The sequence below is a fragment of the Macrotis lagotis genome, chromosome 2, assembly GCF_037893015.1.
Source record: "Macrotis lagotis isolate mMagLag1 chromosome 2, bilby.v1.9.chrom.fasta, whole genome shotgun sequence".
NCBI classification, from domain to species: domain Eukaryota; kingdom Metazoa; phylum Chordata; class Mammalia; order Peramelemorphia; family Peramelidae; genus Macrotis; species Macrotis lagotis.
In genome coordinates, this window is record NC_133659.1 from 17253246 (window position 1) to 17272976 (window position 19731).

A 19731-nucleotide genomic window follows, 5' to 3' on the forward strand; every position below is an offset into this window, starting at 1 on the left:
GTCTTCTTGACATCAAGTTCTATTCCTCCATTGGTTTTTACCTTTGATACAAAGCCTTCTCTAATTGCTCCTTGCCTCTGAGGCCAGAGAACTGATCCGTGTCAAATGGAAGACCACCCTGACTACGCTCATGAAGGAGGCGGTACAGGGAAGGTCACAGCCCCAAGGACAGGACTTCCAGCGGAAGCCTGGGCCAGTCCAGCATGTACCAATTCATCTTCATCACCTTTCACAATTCACATAGAAAGAACAATACCCAAAGGGTACACATCAAGGGAATGAAAACCCTTCTCATCCCATGTACAAAATCGCCGTTTGGAAGTTGGGCCATGGTGAAAAACTAAGTTATTTTTATATACCACTCAAAAAGAGGATGCCAATCTCACCCGTTCACCCTCGATCGGGAGAAAGTTTACAAAAATAGAGAGATGGATTCAATGTTTTCTTTTAGGTTACTATTTAGAATCTGGGATTGGAACTCTTTGTCCAAACGGCCTTCTCAGGCTGCATCAATTAAGCTTGGAAACTTTTATGCTGAATTTCTAAGTCAGAAACAGCAAAGGAGGGGGAAGGTCTACTGTAAGGTTTGGATTATTTATCTAAAGACATTTAGCTTCCACTAAAATTAGGGGCTTTTTGGTTGTTGGAGTTTTTTTTTTTTCTTTCTTGAGGAGGTAGATCAGTTTTAAAATCTTCAAGAGAGGGCCAGGGGAGCTGGGGAGCCAATGCTACCCTAGTTTGGCCTTCCCACAAAAAAGAGAAGCCCTTCATGGATTGAGTCTCTGCTCTCTTGAGCTCCATCTTCTCTCCAGTAGCATTATGATAAGACAGACTTTGTTTTCTAAATAAACTGAGGGTTGGCCATAAGCAAATCAGGACTGTCCGGCTGCAGGCCCGATAATGCTGATAAGTAGAGACAAGGAAAAATTCTCCACTGCTTAGCATCATGGGGCTTTTGTTTTTTATTTGGGTTTGGTTTTTGTAGAACTCACTGTACATCCTCTTAGAACTACTGGCACCAGGGAGACAGGCTCTGGTCCTGGAGATAGGGTGATCCAGGTCTGAATTGGGACATCTGGGGTCAGGGCACTGAATTTGAGAAGTCCAGGGTTCAAATCTCAGCTCTGTGCAAGTCCCTTTGTGCCTTAGTGGGCTCATCTATCAAATGGAAAGGGGGAGGCTGAATTTGGTGGCCCCTGGGGGTCCCTGCAGCTTCTCAGTCTGTGACACAGTGGAATGGCCAAGGCTAGAATCACTGATTCTGGAGTGAAAGGAAAGCCTCCCTTAGCCACAGAATCACTGTAGAGACATGTGTCGATGCTTTTCTTCTCTATACCTCAGTTTCCTCCTAAGTTCCTAGTTGAGGATAACAATGGATGGGCTCCATAACTCAAGGGCTGTGGGCTACAGATGGGAAAATAGACATAAAATGCCTACTGTGTGCTGAGCCCTTTAGCAAGATAAACCACTGGGGGGGGGAATATAAATTCTCATGATTGGGAAAAAGAAGAGACACAAACTTATAATTTCATCCATACAGAAAATTTACAGTGTGGAAACTATCTCCACCACTGTAGATAAGTAGTTCTTCCATTCCTCTAAGTCTTCAGATATTCCCTTGGGTATGAAACAATTAAATGACTTACCTAGGGTCACCCAGTCTATAGACATATGCATACACATGAGCTCCCCCGGTAGAAGTGATAGAATGTAAGCTCCTTGATGGCTGGGACAACTTGTCTTCCTTCCTTTCCTTTCTCTGTTACTCTCTCTCTCTCTCCCTCTCCCTTCCTTTCTTGGGGTCTTTTTACCCCCAGTTCCAAATTCAACACCTAAACACAGTTAGCATTTAATTTGTTGGTTGATTGATTATGCATCCAAGGCAGGTCTAGAATGCACATACCACAGCTAGCTTTATACTTCCCTGCACTAGACTGCTTGCTTCCTTTTGGTCCTCCTTCAACCCCTCCTCCTCCTCCTCCTTTACTTCATCCTCCTCCTGCTCAATATCAACATCATCATCATCACAAAGAATCATAGTCCTAGAGTGGAAGGAACCTCAGAGACCATCTAGTGCAATCCCTCTAATTTTACAGAGGAGGAAACTGAGATTCAAGCTAAGGGGATCAGTTCAAGGTAAAGCCTCACAGGTCACCTACTAAACCCTCCATCTTACAGATGAAAGACACTGAGGTCCAGAGAGGCAAAAATGATCATGCAACGAGTACATCTCAAAGGCAGTAAAGGGATTGGAGCCCACATCCTCCTGATTCAATGGAGCCCATCATCCTATGTTGCACCTTGCTGCCTCTCCATCTTTCTCAACTTTTCAATCCAAGGAAATTTGGTCCTTTAACACCCGTCCCTTCCCAAACCTTGGGCATCTTCCATGTGGACAGTTAAAATTACTCATACCACAATCTCTTAGAACTCTGATGGCAACATGTTGATTGGATGCCTTCACGGTACTGCCACCAGCTTCTGTTGGTGTCAGAAATGGGCGTGTTGCTTGGCCAAAACTACTCTCTGAACTCAGGCAATAAAAACAGCCTTATCAGAAAGGTCCATTTGATCTGAGTTAATGCTGATAAACAGCCCTTTTAACTCTCTTCTTATCTTGCTCCATCATAAAAATTAAGAGGAAAATAGAGAACAATATTTTTTATTAAGGACACACAAGGAATATCTGTTATACTTCTGAGGACAAGACTTTGAGGAAGAAGGGTTGGGTTCTCATACCACTTTCACAACCTTGGTCCACGAGATGTTAGAACCATAAGACTCCTTATGTCACCCAATCTGTGTACTAGCTAAGGACACTTGGGTGGGTCCCTCAGACTCCATGTGCCTTGATATCTTCCTTTTGTTAAAGAGTAACAATATTTGTACCAACCAGCTCTCCACACTTCTATATTTCAGTCATCATTAAATCCCTCTTCTGATGGGTGCTGGCAATGAATGGTCCTAGTTTTCATGAAATCAAAAGTAGTCTGGAACTCTAAAGCATTCTATAATTGGCTTTAGGGTCATGAGCAGAGACTCAAGAGGGAGTGTTCCTCATTGTACAAGCAAGGAAACTGAGGCAATGAAAGATTTCACAGAATTTTAGAAACCTCATTGGTCAACAAAAGACAACCCTCCAAACCTATCCAAAGGGTCATTCAGTTTATTCTTGGACATCTCCAATGAAGAAGAACCCACCACCTCCTTATTTTTAACAGCTCTAATCTTGAAGAATTTTTCCCTGTCATCCAATCTCAACCTGGCTGGCTCTCTACCACTTCTTTCCCCTCATTCTAGTCCTGCCCTTTGGGGCTGAGCAGAACAAGGCTAATCCCTCTTTCCCATGACAGCCTTTCAAATACTGGAAGACAGCTATCTTTTTCCCCATGAGCCTTTTCTTCTCCAGGCTATTAGTGGGAGTACATGCACACCCACATGGATGTACTGCTTAGCTAGAATGCTATCAATCTGACATCTGTTGCTCTGAAAAAGAAATAATAATTACTCTTGTCATCCCATCCATATTTGAACCCCTAAGTTATTATGGAAAAACTGACATCCTCTAGGTAAGCCCTCTTTTTAAAAAAGACTTCCTATGGATCGGCACTACATGTTTCAATGGCTAATATTATCCCAATATTAAGTGAATTTTCACATGGGTTGCTACTGATCCATGGCAAGGAAGAAAAATCTTTGACTCAGAAGTCCCCAAGAATGACTGTCATGAACCTTAACTCTCCTAGTTGCCTCCAAAAAATCACTGAACTGCCTCAGTGGGCAGATAAATGATATCAATTGACAAAAAAATCTTTCTCTGTCTTAGGGCTCACAATTAGGACTCAAAAGGTAAGTGGGGGAGCCCAGGATTTGGTAATGATATTCCAAGAAACTCCACCCCATGAGCTGAACTGAATCATATAATGTTTCAGTAGGAAGGGAACTAACTCTGGCATCTGAGGATTAAGGAGGTTTTGACTCTTGGCTGTGATATGGAAAAATAGAGGGGGTGGTTTGGATGATCTTTAAAATCACCTCAAACTCTCAAACTATGACCCTATGTCATCTCTCAGTCTAGGGTCCATGAACTTTAGGGAAAAAATTTGGGGTAATTATTTCAACAATTGATTTCTTTTGGTAATTCTATGCATTTTATTTTATGCATTTAAAAACGTGATTCTAAGAAGGGGTCCATGGTCTTCTCCAGACTGACTGTCAAAGAGGTCCAGATACACAAAAGCTCGAACATACCTGCTTTAAAAACATCTAAGATGTGAGAAATGAAGTGGCAAGTGTCTCATTTGGAAAACATCCCATGTCGAGGGTCATGTCTAAATGAAGAACAGTGGTTTTTGCTGCCCCTCCAAGTCACAACTAGATGACTGTGGACCAGATTATAAAATACAGGGCTGAAAATCAGAGCCTTTTCCTATCAGGATTCTTTTTTTCTTTTTCTCCCAACAAGCCTGGATGAAAATGAAGAAGATCGATTTTTGAGCCCATGCAAGTCTTAGAGACAATGCAGTCTGATTTAATAATAATCAATGAAAGCCACAGACGTTGATGCAACAGAGCAGCAAGCCAGCTCCCCCAAACGAGGGCAGAAAGATCACTCGAGGCCTTCTCTTATGCACTCCAGTGACGCGACCTTCATAAATATTGCATTGCGTTCAGTGAACAACTGAGCAGCCAAATAGCACATCTTAAGAGCTGGGAAATAATCGAGGAAAGACTTTCCTACTTTAAGACCATAGAATCTGGAGCTACAAAAGGTCATCAAACCCAACCCCTTCATTGCACAGATGAGGAAACTGAGTCCCCAAGAGGTTAAGAAAAGATGAATTCTCATTCCCAAATTTAATCTCTATAATTTCTCTACCAAGGATTATTTAACTATTTAGGTCTCCAAATTCTCCTAAATTGGAGCTTTTCATAACTACAATTTTTTTCAAGTCTTATGCTTTTATGGAATGAATGAAAATCAATCCTAGTCAGTGTAGCTTCCAAAATACATAAAGTGATTAATAAACAGTCAATTTAACTTTCAGACTTCAAACAGGAATCTTTAGTTTCCTTGCTAGCTTACCTCAAGTATCACCAATTACAAGAGGTCTTTCCTAAAGCCCCCACCCTCCCTTCCTACATTATTTTATATTTAATCTTTCTATATTCTATTTCCTGAGTTAGAATAGAATCTCCTCAAAGGCAAGTAAAGTTTCATTCCTGTCCCTGTTGCTTCACAGAAAGCCTGGTACAAAGCTGGTACTTAATAAAAGTTGTTTGGTGGTCAGTAGGTTGAAGATTGATTCCTAAGGTCCCTTCTAGGTCTAAATCAATGATCCAAACAATGATCCTATGACCTGGTTTTTGTGGAGAACTTCTAATGGAATCAAGTGCCTTTCTTCTTACAGAACTCAATCCCTTGGGTTTTTTTTCAATTTGAATAATTATGACATACCAGCTGCAGGGGCTCACTAGCTGTATGCCCCTGGGCAAATTACTCAACCCTGTAAACCTCAGTTTCCTCATCTGCAAAATGAGTTGGAGAAAGAAATGGCCAACCATTCCAGTGTCTTTGCCAAGAAAACCACAAATGGGATCACAAAGAGTTGGCCATTAATGAAAATGACTCATAACAATATAGGAGCACCCCCAAAAATAAATCTCAAAGTCTAGGATTCTTCTGTAAACATATCTGACCTGGTGCAGTAAACAAGATAAGTAAAGCTCTACACATTAACAGCTCCAAGTATTCAAATGGATATTTTCATTTCTAATGTATTCCTGATAATGTACTTTCATACCAATATATTCTTCCCTTCTCTAATTCATGCCTGACATAAGAGAGAGAATCTTTAAGATATAAATATTTGATATAAACTTTCACTCAGCTTGGTGGTGGTTGTTGTTTTAAACCTCAGCTGTTTTCCATTTGCAAAGACCAGACATTATGGAGGGAAAATTTTTTTTGAAAAGTTTTATGGATCTCTTGGGCAGACACTGGGCGTTTCGTCTGGTCTTTTTGTTGGCATCATGGCCCCAACAGATTGGCTGTCCCTGCCTGATCTTAATGATCTGGCAGTGTGGAACTATGGCCAGAGGATCCAGATTCAAATTCCACCTTTGATACTTATCACTTGTGTGAACTTTGGAAAATCACAATCTCCATGTGCCTCAGTTTCCTTCTATGTAAAACAGGAGGTTGCCTAGAAGAACTCTAAGGGCTCACATCTCCCCCATTGCTCTCTCGAGTTTTATGACCCTGAAATCTGGTGTCACTCAAAAGTAGGCCATAAAGCACAAAGGGAAGACAATTCAGACCCTAATCCCAATCTATCTGTCAGTATATGCACCCTGAGTCAGAAGGAAGAATCATCAGGCCATGCTGTGGTTGATTTCATCTTTGCACTTTGCACAGCTCAGTTACTATCAACTGTGGAGGCTTAGGCAAGAGGCTCACTCTGTGGACCACAGTGGTCCTGTGTACTGGAGATTCCACATTTCATGTTCTAAGGTCCCTTCTCCATGTGATAATGTGTGTTCTAAGATCCCTGCTAGATGGAACACTCTAGGCTCCAAGATCCTTCCCAGTTCTAGCATTCCATGTTCTCTCCCAATGATGACATTCCATGTTCCCAGGTTGCTTCCTATTCTAACTATTGCTTAAACAATAGAGTCCCTGCCTGCAGGGAGTTTACATTCCAACTGTAATAACTTTAATTGTTGTTTCCAATTCCCTTTAGGTATTGGGAGGGGGGAATAGAACCCTAGTCCTTTTACCCTTTAGAAAAAAAATCAACTCCACTAAATTACCTTTATTATCAGTCTTGGTAATTTCACTGTAGCCATTTTCTTGACTGATCTATAGAACCCTACGGAATGATTCCTTAGAGGAGACGAGGCAAAAAACGTACAAGACAGTGATCAATGGATTCAATTAGTTACAGTATAATTCTGCTGAGATGGAACAGATCAAGATGCAGGACATCTTCTCCAGTCCAACGAAAGGAACTTCCTTCCCAGAGAAAGGTGTACAGCCTTCTGTTTGTTCCTATCTTCTCCTGAGAGCCAGATAAGAAAGCTGCTGCTCCCAAAGCACCTGACCAGAGGAGTTCTCTGCTCTCCTTTCTCTCTCCCTCTGTCTCTCCCCTTCTCTCTTCTATTTCTCTCCCTTCTAGTTCTCTCTTTTTCTCACTCCTTTCTCTCAATCTCTGGCTTCCTTCTCTCCTCTCTTCTTTCTTTTCTCTCTCTCTCTCTCTCTCTCTCTCTCTCTCTCTCTCTCTCTCTCTCCCTTCCATCTCTTCTCTGTCTCTTCTCTCCCCCTCCTCTCCCCCCCTTCCCCCTTACCACTTTCTTTCTCCCCTCCCACCTGGAAGTATTTAAATCTGGTTTTTAAAAGACTAGGTAAGATTACAACTGCATTTCTTCACACACACAGGAAGTGTTATACAGACCAATTTTCTAATGACAGCAAATAAACCCTTCCCACAACATCCAGGCAGCCCAAAATTAACTCTGTGGCCACTGGCCAACCACAGTTTGAAATAACTCGGCTGCCCATTGGCCTGGTTCTTTCTCAAGCCTTGGTCTTTCCATTCTCATTCTGGATGAAACCAAATCCCAGACACCAAGCCATGCTCTTGGGAATGGTCTCTCCTCTTGGCCAAGCAAAGGGTCTATTTAGGCAACTGCCACCATAAACATACTTTTGCCTTTGATCTGAGAAGTCTCCACTGATGAGGAAGGAATGCAAACATGGAGCTGTTTTCATTGGGATGTTTTATAGCTGTCCAGGGCAAACCCGGAGACTCACTCTGATTAGCTAATCAAATGTGAGCTGCCAATCAACAATCATGCCTGCAGATCAACAAAGAGTCAATTATAACCCACTAGAAGACAAGCAGTATAGCAATTGTGCCTGCCTGCAACTACCAAGAAGTCATCATTTGCATTGACAGGTGGGTTTAAAGTCTGCAAAGTGAGTTATCCTGCAGCATCAGATATGACCTTCCCACCATCCAGTGACAACCATCTGAACAGATGGGATTTCCCCCATCCTCACCTTCTGGGTAGGTCAAAGCTTGGGCTCTCATCAGTGCTGGGGATTCCCACATCATATATATTCCCTCCTCTAAATTACATTACCAGTTTTTTTCCCTTTATAACACAAAAATTCACAGGATGCCTGGTCTCTAATACAACTAGGTCCTGATTAGATTGTATAATGAATCCCATGAAGTGGTCTCATGTATTTGAATTCAAACTATTGAAAGTTATAATTATATAAAATATGGTCATTGGTTCCAGCCCAGTGGAAATTTGCAATGCAAATTTGAATAATGCAACCACTTCACTGAATTCATAATGCACACTAATCGGGATCTAGCTCTAAGCTCTTTAGAAATGCTTATGGATTGACTTTCTGATTGATCGACTGCTCAGAGCTGCCTAGGGACTGAGAAAGTAAGTGACCTGTCCAAGGTGAAACAGTCAGTAAATGTTAGATGTGACATCTGACCACAGATCTTACTGATTCCAAGGATGGATCCCAAACTATTGCAACTATTCAAACATTCACACTGTGTATCATCATCTCCAAAGTTCTCTCCTGTAATGGAAACACAGCCAGACAAGAGTCAAGAGCATCCAAGTCTCAGCTCTACCTCCAACCAAGCTTTGGACCATGGAAAAGTCACTTGATCTCTCTGAGTCTCAATTTCTCCATTTGAAAAATGGAGTTATTAACATGTATAAATGGGAAGTACTTCAAATGCTTACTGACTGATATTTCTTTGGGGTTTTTTTTTTTGGTTTAAAGAAAATAAGGTAAATGAACAAAGCTGAACAAATCACCAACAGAATTGATCATCTTAAATTTAAAACTTGCAAAGAGCAGTAGGCTTTCTGCTAAGGGCCTCTCATGTCCATTTCCTTCAGAACAATGCCATTGTGGTTGATTGAAGTGTCTCCCACTCCCCCCCCCCCCCAAGGATTTCTGGCCAAAGTCAGCTCCGGGTTCTCTGTGTATCCCTCTGTCCAGGTGCATGGAGTGGTTTCTCCTACTGAAACCTAGGGATGGGTATAAATCACTCTGAGCAGCCAGAACCCTGTGGCCTGATGCAATGGCCCTGATTTAAAACCATTTCCAGTCCAACCACAGTGTCGGGCTACTCTGAGAAAGCAGCTCTCGGAACAGTCTTCCTCCCTCGTCGGGCTAAGAGACAGTGGGCCCTGAGCCTGGGGCTCCAATGCCAAGCTTCCTTTTTGTGGTCAACAGAGAAACTGTGTGGTTGAACTGGATGAGTCCAGAGGGTTGGTTTTGTTTTGTTTTGTTTTTTTCTGTGTTAAAACAAGGGAAAGTGGGCCGGTTACAGTCACAGAGAAACCACAGCCAGTGTGCTCTGCTATTGCTTTCTCCCCTAAATGTGGCCTAGAGCGATTGTGCTTTCCAAAAAAAGGTTTAATTTAAACCATGCCCATTGCTACAGGCTGCCACGTTTCTAAGCTCCACATTCCTTTCTCATCTGTGCTCGGCAGAACCGACATACTCGCTTTCCAATGGGATCCAGACAAAGTACAATAAATACAATATCACTACCCATCCATTACTTAATTTGATAATAACAAACCCTTCTCTTGTGCATACTCACTTTCCCCCCTTCCTTGGTGAAATGATCCTAGGGTTCATTCAAGTGGTTTCGATTGGTGCAAACACTACTGTGGAGATCCAGGTCCTTTCCCCTTGGGGGGCGGGTAAGAAAGGGAGATGGATAAATAAAGCAAAGAGGAACATGGCCCAAAGTGTCCCAAGGGGCCACAGAATTCAGGAAACAAACTTATTAGGAAGAGGTTGCAAGAGAAGCCAGGAGTCATTAGAAACCCTAAAGAGCAGCAAATAAATAAATAAATAATAAATTTAATTTAATTTTTAAAAAAGTTGGAGTAGGGGCCTGTGATGTGTATTCCTTAGGAAACTAATAATGCAATTTGGATTTCATGGAATAACTCCAAATGTCTTTCTGGTGGGAAGCCAGTTGTTTGCATTTTGATTCTTCCAATATAATTTCTTGTGAAGGGCAGAGATTGGTTTTTTCCATTTTTTTGGTATCATTAGGTTATCACAGAGCCTGGTAAACAGGAGGCATTTAATAAATGCTTGATGACAGACTGATTGACTGCAGAAAGATGGCAATCACCCACTGGCAGTAGAATGGCCACTAGGGTCATTCTTGCCTTCTGCCTAACTGATAAACCTTCTCAAACCTTAGAGCCTTATAGCCAAAAACAGGTTTGAAATTGAGAAGACATGATTTCAAAGTGCACTTCTGACTCTAATTAGCTATTATTAGACTATGGGCAAGTTGCTTCATCATGCCAAGACTCAGGGTTCTCAGCTAGAAGATGGGGGTAATTGCAGCCAAGAGACTAGCTGGGCAACCCTGGGCAAATCACTTAACCTCTCTGCGCCTCAGTTTCCTCATCTCTAAGATGAGGAGGCTGGACTCTAAGAATCCATTCATTTTTAACTCTATTATTCTCTGATAGCAATATTTTTGAGAGGCACATGGTTATTGCAAGACTCAGATGAGTGCTGTTCAAAAATGCTTTGCAAACATTGAAGTGATAAGAATATCATCCATTATCACCAGCCACTTGCTAATTCATTTAACAATAATATGAGGTCTGGTTGTGCTAAGATCTGGGGTAACACAGGTTTAAGAGTACAGTGCCTACTTTCATGAGGATTATTGCTAGTTGGGGGGGGGCATGGTCCCTACCAACAAAATAATACGTCCTGCCTTCGTGAGGGATTTGGAAAGCAAAAATGTTGTGATGTGGGGAAGGTTAGTGGAAGATTAGAAAAGGGTTGGAAATTTGGAGTTGAAATGTAAAGGGAAGAGAGCATGCCCATAGAATAGAGTCTAGTGTGAGCAAAGGTTTGAGGATAGAGGACGTATTCAGACCACAGAGGGTCATCTGACTGGGCAGAAGCATGGGGGTGGGGGGGAGCGGGCACATGGACCAAGAAGGGAAGAGATGAAGCCACCAAAGTTCAGCTGTTGGGCAGGTGCCATCAGGTCATCCACTAAGAAGATGGAACCAGGTTGAAGAAGAGTAGCAGATTGTTCTGGGTGAGCTGGCACTGTCTATTAATTCTGACCCTCACTAGTTGGGGTAATCTTTGTAGAGCAAACCAATGATTAGTCCTGGGCTTTAGGGGAAGTCTGATTCACCATCATCATTGTGGTCCAAAGAGAAACTCTGTTGTTGAACAATGTTGGCTCAGCCTCTTATTTAAGTAGACAAGGATTTAAGCCATTCAGGGCACTGGAGACCAGTCAAAAAGACTTCCTAAAACAGAACTATGTATTTTCAGTAGCAAAAAAAAAAGCCTTACTGATGGGATAACTGCCAAGAGAAGTCCATTTTTTAGTTTAACAGCCTAGAGAGTGTCATTTTAAACTACTTGGTAAAATACAAACGTGGCACAATATTCCAAAAATATATCAATGCAGTGAATTCTTTGCAGTCTCTGAAATCTCCTTCTAAATATCAGATTTCCTGAACATTGAACATTTGGGCACTTCTTGAGACAATAGGCATTGCTCAGAGCTGGCTATCAATTTTCTCAGATAACCAAGTCTCCAAATAAAAAGAGACAATGAATAGTGCCCCCAAAAAAGATGGAGGAAGGAGAAGAAGCAAAGCACAGAAGTCAGTTAGCCCTAAAAAAAGAAAAGACTATTCCATTTGTGTTTCAAATAAGTTATTTAAGGAGGAGTCTGGGTCTCAGTTTCCCATTCTTTAGAATGGACTGTTGTAGATTTTAAGGTACTCTTTGGCTATAGTCGAGATTGTCTTTGCTCTATGGAAGAAGTCACTGAAGCCCAGAAAGGACGTTCCTTTCCAGACTTAGTCCATATGACCCCCTCAAACCCTACAGTCCTACCAACTGGCCCACTCAACAGTTTTGTCATCTTTAGCAAGAACTCACCACCTACTTCTTTCAACCAGCCTACTGTATGGTCCCACCACTATATCCCCTTGTAGCTCCCCTCTCATGCCTTTGCTCAAGCAATGTCACCACTGCTAACAAATTTCCTTTTATTGATGCTATCAATCTGTAGCATTTCCGGGCATCTGAAAACTATCTAGGTATCAGTCAAGGGGAAGGAGGGGATGGGCTGGGAGAGGAAGTAAAAGCAGTGTTCATCAAGAATGATTCCTATAATTGGTAGCTGGGAATAACTGCAGTGCCAAAGTTTGGTACAAATAGTTTGTACAAATATACTTTCTGCTTTAGATATGATAACCTTTTTTTGCCTTTAGGCAAGAGAGTTTTCCTTCGATTGATGGGGATAATTGATAATGAACCAACAAGTTGATGTGCTAAGTACACGTGTTCATAAGAAGATAGGATGGTAGAATGAAAAGAACTGTGAGTTTGGAACCCAAGTCCTTAGGGTCCTAATTCTCTTTCTTCATATCTATATGACCTTGGGTAAGTCATTTCCTCACTCAAATCACCCTCCTCCTTTCCCTCCCTGCCAAAAAATGTGGGTTCCAGTTTCCTCATTTGTAAAAAAAAGTGGCTAAATTAGATGAACTCTAAAAGGTAGAGGGTCAAATTTGGAGTTGGGAAATGAGTACAAATTCTATCCAGCTCCTAATACTTGTACCTAATTTCTCTGCTGGCCTCAGTTTCTTCATCTTTTATAAAATGAGGCACTTAACTCAGAGAGTAGTATCATCAAGTCAAAAGTACTTTGCAAATCTTAAATTGTGATACAAATGCCAATAATTGTAATTATAATAATAATAGTAATTAAATAATGATGATGATAATGATGATTATAATGAGGTCAGGATATTAGTAGGCCCCATGATTTCACTTGTATAAGAAACCCCATGAGAGGAAAGCTCCTCTACAAGGACAGGTTGGCACTATCTTTAAGTCTTAGAGAGTTTCCCAGAGAACCTAATAGTTCAGTGATTACTATTTGTCATTATTATTGTTATAATTACCTAAGACCTTTTCCAACTCAAGTCTAAAATCTTATAAAATTACTATTCCAAGTTTCAGGGAGGATCTGATTCAGCTTGGATTCCTACCAGTCCCTCATTTGATTGTAAGCTCCTGAAGGACTGTCTTTTGCTTCTTTCTGTCTCCTCGGAGCTTAGAGTCAGAGTCCAGCTCATTTTGACTGACTTGACTGATGAGTGAAACACCAACTTCTCCTTCCCTTCTTCCTCACCAATTATGTTCATTCTTGGAATTTTCCCAGAAACACCCTTGGGGATGACAGGGAGGACATTCAATCTAACCTAAGATAAATCATTGAGCCCCTGGAGATCACTTAGTTTGCTCAGGTCAAGGGACATGAAGGTGGATTCATAAGACCCTCCCCTCAAGAAGTTTACCATCTATGCTGGGCCTAAGGGGTGCTATGTGGGCTCAGGGACCCTTGGCTCCAGGGCTGAGGATCTATCTGCTGCACCACTCAGCTACCCTACAGCACATTTAAGAAGAGGGACAAAGTGAAAGGAGAGAGAAAATATAGTATATGGCAGTAGGGAAGTATGAATGGAGGGAGCTGCGATCAGCAATGGCAATGGTGGAAAAATATGGAAGTAGCTTTTGCGATGGACTTATCATAAAGAATATGATCTACCTATGACAGAGCTGGAAGTGTTGGAACACAGACTGAAGCACATTTTATATCATCATCATCATCATCATTATTATTAGCATTATTGGCTTTGAGGGGGGTTTGCAGGGTAAATGGGGTTGGGTGGCTTGCCCGGGGCCACATAGCTGGGTGACTGCTGGGTGTCTGAGACTGAATTTGGACCCGGGTGCTCCTGGCTTCAGGGCCAGTGCTCTGTCTGCTGAGCCACCTGGCCACCCCTATCTATTATTATTATTATTATTTTATTTTATTTTAGGTTTTTGGGGGTTTTGCAGGGCAATGGGGTTGGGGTGGATTTCCCAGGGTCACACAGCTGGGTGATTGTTGGGTGTCTGGAGCCAGATTTGGGCTCAGGTGCTCCTGGCTCCAGGGCCAGTGCTCCATCCACTGCGTCACCTGACTGCCTCTATTATTATTATTATTATTATTAATTGTAATTTTTGTCTCTATTGCTCATGTGGGCCATGAGGGAGTGTTATGTTTGCTCTTAAACAAGAATATTTTAATAATGTATAAAAACATCATTTGTACAAAAATAAGAATAAATAAATATAAATTCAAGAAAAAAAGGTTACCGTCCAACTGGAGAAAATGTTTTAGAGAGGGGGAATAACGAACAATGAGAAATGGTAAAGATAGACAGAGTCTTATGAGAAATTCAGAGAAGGAAAAAAATCATTTTTTATTTGGGAAGATTGGGGAATGGTTCCATGAAAGATACTGGCCATTGTTGAGGACATGTTTTGTACTTAAAAATAATTGTCCACTAATCAGCTAACTGAAATGACCTCAGAAGATGAAGAAGGAAAGATGAAGAGGGAAGGTCATGTTGGATATGGTAGAGATCATGGGTAAAATCAAGGCAAATGCTCAGAATGAACAGGATGGTAGCAAGGAAGGGAGACTGCCTGAGTGTGTTCACAATATAGAGCAGGGCTTCCTGGATTGGCTGGGCCATGTTCAAATCCCAACTTTGGCACTTACAAGTCGTATGGTCTTTAGTGAATCACTCTCTTCTCTTTGGTCTTTATTTACAAGATGGCAACAGTTGAAATAAGTCCTTTTTATATCTACAGCTATAAACCTATGACTTTTGAGATCCCTTTTTACTCCAAATCTTCCATCTTCCATCAGCACAGCCTTCTTTCTACACCTTTTCCCCCCTCTCATCCAAGTTCAAAATCTTAAAGAGGAAGGAAGGGAGGGAGGGAGGGAGGGAAGGAAGGAAGGAAGGAAGGAAGGAAGGAAGGAAGGAAGGAAGGAAGGAAGGAAGGAAGGAAGAAATAAAGAAGGAAGGAAGGAAAGGAGGGAGGAAGAAGGAATTATTCCTTTGAATGAAAAAGGGGGGGAATGATCTCATACTATGATGCTTTGCTTTTAGTAAAGCCTTGGTCCAAGAAAATTCTAATGGACTTCACAGTAATAAACTCTTCAAAATAAGATTTTATAATAGAAATTCTGACAGACTTTTAATTATGCCAGCACTCTTGGGCCTTGCTTTAACAAAACCTGAATATTTTCATCTCTAACCATTATTTATATGGAGCCTTGGGAAGCATCTCATGGGAGCATGGCTCCTTGCCCTGACAAGGGACAGTTCTAACCCCCAGAGGAAAAGCCAGAAGACCTAGCTTAAAAAAAAACCAAGCATTTGCCTCCTGGGGTTCTACCAGTGCCCAGGCCAGGGCCTTTGGGCAGTGACTAATGGTTGTGACTTTTGAAGTTTGCCTGAAAGGTTGAAGTTCCTCCCCAAATAGTGGGAGCAGCATTCCACCAGGCCTGCTGCCTCTTCAGACAGGTGATTAATCTCATGATCGATAGACCATATGATTAGGCACTAATAGCTGATAGGAGGGGAGAATAAACAACCATAAATTTCCTTTGTGCAGAGGAAGTCAAGTGTAAGTGAGGTCAGATAATGGCCACATTGGGTCATGTTACTCAAGAAGTCCATATAGAAAAAACCCAAATGGAGGAAACAGATTTTTAAAAAATCTTTTCCATTATTATCTTCCCATTCTGAAGCTACTCAGTGAGGCTGAGGGCAAATTGGAGGCAACTACACTGTTAGACTAATAGTTTGCAAAACCACCTTTGATATAACCTGGCTCTGGGTGGTCTGTCTCCACCCCCACCCCCCCGCCCCTGATCTGGGAACTGTTGGGCTTTATGTTTTGAGGGGGAAATTAAAAATATCACCATGGGCCTTCAGGCCCCAGACCCTCATTTTCCATCCCCCCCTACAATCCCTAGACACCCCTTGACCTGTTATCACTGATTGGGGCCAGTCTTTTCTCAGGTTCCCCTGAATTTCCACAATCAGACTAGCCAATAGAAAGGCAGAGTTTCAGAAGGTCATAAATCTCAGCCTTTCTCTTCTCCTTTTCCTTGTCTTCTTCCCTTTCTAAGACTCTTCCCAGCCCCTGCCCCCCACCCCATCATCCCCCTGAATGAAAGAAATCAATCACTCAGGGACAAAAATGAAAAGCTAGGCTGCTACTTTGCTAGATGAGTTTTCCTTGTTTGTGTCCCTATCAAGAGAAAAAAAATCAACAATGGGCCATCCTTCTCTTCACGTCCACCCTTGGGAAGCCCCAGCATCCCCAGCCCCAATTCCCAAGAAGCAGAGAGCTCTGAAAGCCCTGCTGCCCAGGACTACTAGCAAAGGAAGGAAAAGGTGAAAAGACACTCACAGTGACCAAACGATCCCTTCAAATCCTTCCACCCTCACTCCTAAACAGCTCCTGCCCACCTCCCATGACTCTCCCTGCATTTTAAAGAAGATAGCCTTTGTCCATTCCTGGCCTGGGCAGGAATAGACAACATTCCTCTGCTCTTCCTCTCATCCTATTGGTTCAGTGGGTCACTGTCAAAAGATAGTCAATTGACCTTGAGAGGGAAACCTAGATTGGAAAACCCTGGGGATTTCTTTGATCCTAATAATTCTAGAAATTCATTTCCCATTCAGAGATAGACAATGATCTAGACTTGGAGAGAAGGTCAGTGCTATATGCAGTTAATCTAAACATAGGCCAAAGTGGGACACCATCAGTTGCCCCCTTAAAACTGTCTTTGGTTTGCTTTGGTTTGGTTTAGTGAAATTCCCTATTTCACTAAGATCTCATAAACCAATCATACACAGAACAAAATATCCCCCCCCCTTTATTGGAGATGTGGTAGGAACTTTTTAAAAAAGTATTTGTTGGGATCATTGAGGCAGAACTGTGCTAGGCCATGTTGAATTAGGCCTAGTCTGAATCTTCCTTCACTTAATCCCACCAGCCTACTCATCAAAAACCCCTTTCTGAGTGTCCCATTCCAAAAAAAAAAACCCCAAACAAACCACAATACCTTCCAATTGAATGGAACCTAGGCTCATGGACTCAGTGATTTAGAGGTAGAAGGACTTTTACAGGTTACCTTGCCAAACTCCTTCTTGGACAGATAAGGACAGTAAGTCTAAGAGGCCAACTGACTTGTCCTAAATCACCCAAAAGTAAGTAGTAAAGAGTGGAAGAAGCAGGATTTGAAGTCAGTTCTTTGACTTTCCATTCAAGTATTTTTCCTGTTACCTCCTGACCCTCAAAGGGATAATTTATGGGCACTTACATCGACTGCACACCATCTATTCCTAGCTATCTTTAGGTGAAGACCCGAGATATCATCTATTAGCCATAGTATAGAAGACATTCTGAGTCAGAGATGGGTTTATTTAGATGGTCTGAGATCCCTTCCAACTAAGAAATTCTTGGAATTTTTTAAAGGATGAACAGTCCCAAATCAGGAGAAGAAAGAAGTGGAGGAAAAAGAAGGAGAAGACTTCTCACCCAGTTCTGTCATGATTAAGGTAACAGAAATATTCTACCCACTTTATTTGGCCTGTGCTCATCACTGGCCTTACCTCTTCTGTCAACCTATGAATCTCATTGAGGATATTTCCTAGACATTTCCAACAAAAATCTTTACTGAAAAAGAGTCAGCTCAGTCAACCTTCTCAGTTGCTGGTGCTCCGCTGAGGAGACAAACTCAGAAGAGAAGTCCTTGACCCCCCCACACTACTCTGCCAGTTTGGTCATCATTAAATTACATGGAATTTAAGAGGCAAAATAGTACTTGGTGAAAGAGTCCTGGAGACCTGCTCCTTCCATTGGCTATCTGGATGGCAGTGGAGGGTAATGTCATCAGTTTGAGCCTCAGTTTCCTCATCTGTAAAATGACAGGGTTGGAGCAAATGATCTCTGAGATACCTTCAATTTCTAATCTACAATGTTAATGTAATGGGGGACTGACCAATGAGGACTCAGTCAAGAGAGAAGGAACATATTTGCCAAGCCAATTTCTGAAAATGAGCAATACGCAGGTCCTGTTCTCCATTTCAGTCCACCTCAAACATTCTGTTATTGCTCTTTTCTGTCTGGAAAAAAAGGATTTTGGAATGACTGCTGAGGCAGAAATTGGCACTCCATGGAATGTGACCTCTTCTTTATTTGTCCTTTCCATCTCCTCTTTAACTTGTGTCCCCCCATCTTGTCTGTCTTTATATCTTGGTCTGTTTTCTTTCCCTTCTGTCGGTTTCTCTCTGTCATTCTCTGATTCTCTCTCCCACACTTACCCTTCTTTCGTCTCTCCCCCTCTTCTCCTCTCTCTGTCTGTGAGACAACTGTGAAAAGTTGTCAACATGTCAACGATCTCTGATTCTTTGCATCTGTTATTTTTTCCCTATTCTTAGATGAATGAGTGTTAGAAATGGAATGGTCCAGGCTATAACCTTGTGAGATCTCTAAAGGTCCAGGGATAGAAGCCTGGACCAGATCTGGCTGCTCACACAGCTCCAAGGAATAACAGGCAGGATCCAGCTGATCAGGGAACCAGAGTCAACCTCCATCCATGCCATTTTCTGGGATGCCTTCATCCATTAACTATGTTGCAATTGGAAATGGGCTTGGTAAGAGTAACCACTTTGTCAAAACTGTCAAAGTTTGAGCCCACTCTGCCCTGAACCTGAAATGGGATGGGGAAAGTGTAATCGCTGAGTCTGAGGGGATATGTGTTTGTGTGTTTCTGTGTGTGTGTGTGTGTGTGTGTGTTTGTGTGTTGTTTTGTACTCTATTCTTGCTATATCTCTTGCTTTCTCTTCCTCCACAAATTTATATATGTGCATACATATAAATATAAATATAAATATATATATATATATACATACTTTTTTAAAATATTAACTGATTAAATGATCCTAATCCCAGGGTCAATTGATGATATGAGGGTAATATGAATTACAACTGATAATTACAGCTAGGAAAAACATTCAAAGTGGAAACTTAAGCCAGGGGTATTAGAAGAACCTTTTTTTTTGTTTGTTTTTTGCAAGGCAATGGGGTTAAGTGACTTGCCCAAGGCCACACAGCTAGGTAATTATTAAGTGTCTGAGGCTGGATTTAAACTCAGGTCCCCTTGACTCCAGGTCCAGTGTTCTATCTACTGAGCCACCTAGCTGCTCCTAAGCCAAGGGGAAGATACCCCACCCATATATCAGGAGTAAACCTAGAATCCTGAGGTGAAAAGGTATTCTTGCTTTGAGAACCCTAATTGCTTGTGAAAATTGCCATTGGGAGAAGAATGCTCAGAGCTCATATGGATCACACTACAATGTAGAGTTAGTCTCTAGAGTGTAGTGTTTTCTAACAAAATTGACAGAATCTGGTAGACTCGGTTCTTACGTAAAAGCACTAAGATGCTTTAATTGTATCTTTCCTGGTTGAAAAAAAAAGCAGAACTCTTCTGGTCCCTTCCTATATAGAAAATGCTAGTGAAAAGGGATTGTAAAGCAAAGCACCCAACTGATGTGGAGATCTGCCAACCATCCACACTTTCCTAGAGGGAAAATTCAGGTATAACAAATTTCAAGAGACCCTGAAAGGAAAAATTTGGGTTTCCTCTCCAAATGCAAACGATGCCAAAACCCACCCATTCCCTTTTTTCAACAGAAATAATACAATTAGCAGTGTCTCCTTTAAAATACCTACAAGTGACATGTACAGCT

General features: G+C 41.8%; 1 protein-coding gene across 5 annotated transcripts in view; it reads right to left on the reverse strand.

Moving 5' to 3' along the window:
* Nucleotides 1-19731, reverse strand: part of NFIA (nuclear factor I A) — a 690308-nt gene that overhangs the window by 350111 nt on the left and 320466 nt on the right. For 2 of the 5 annotated variants that reach the window (XM_074221293.1, XM_074221296.1), the window contains exon 3: nucleotides 17805-17897. The exons of the other annotated variants lie outside the window; for them this stretch is intronic. In XM_074221293.1, the coding sequence (XP_074077394.1) occupies nucleotides 17805-17897 (93 nt within the window). The remainder of the gene's footprint in view (nucleotides 1-17804; nucleotides 17898-19731) is intronic. 5 annotated transcript variants of the gene reach the window in all.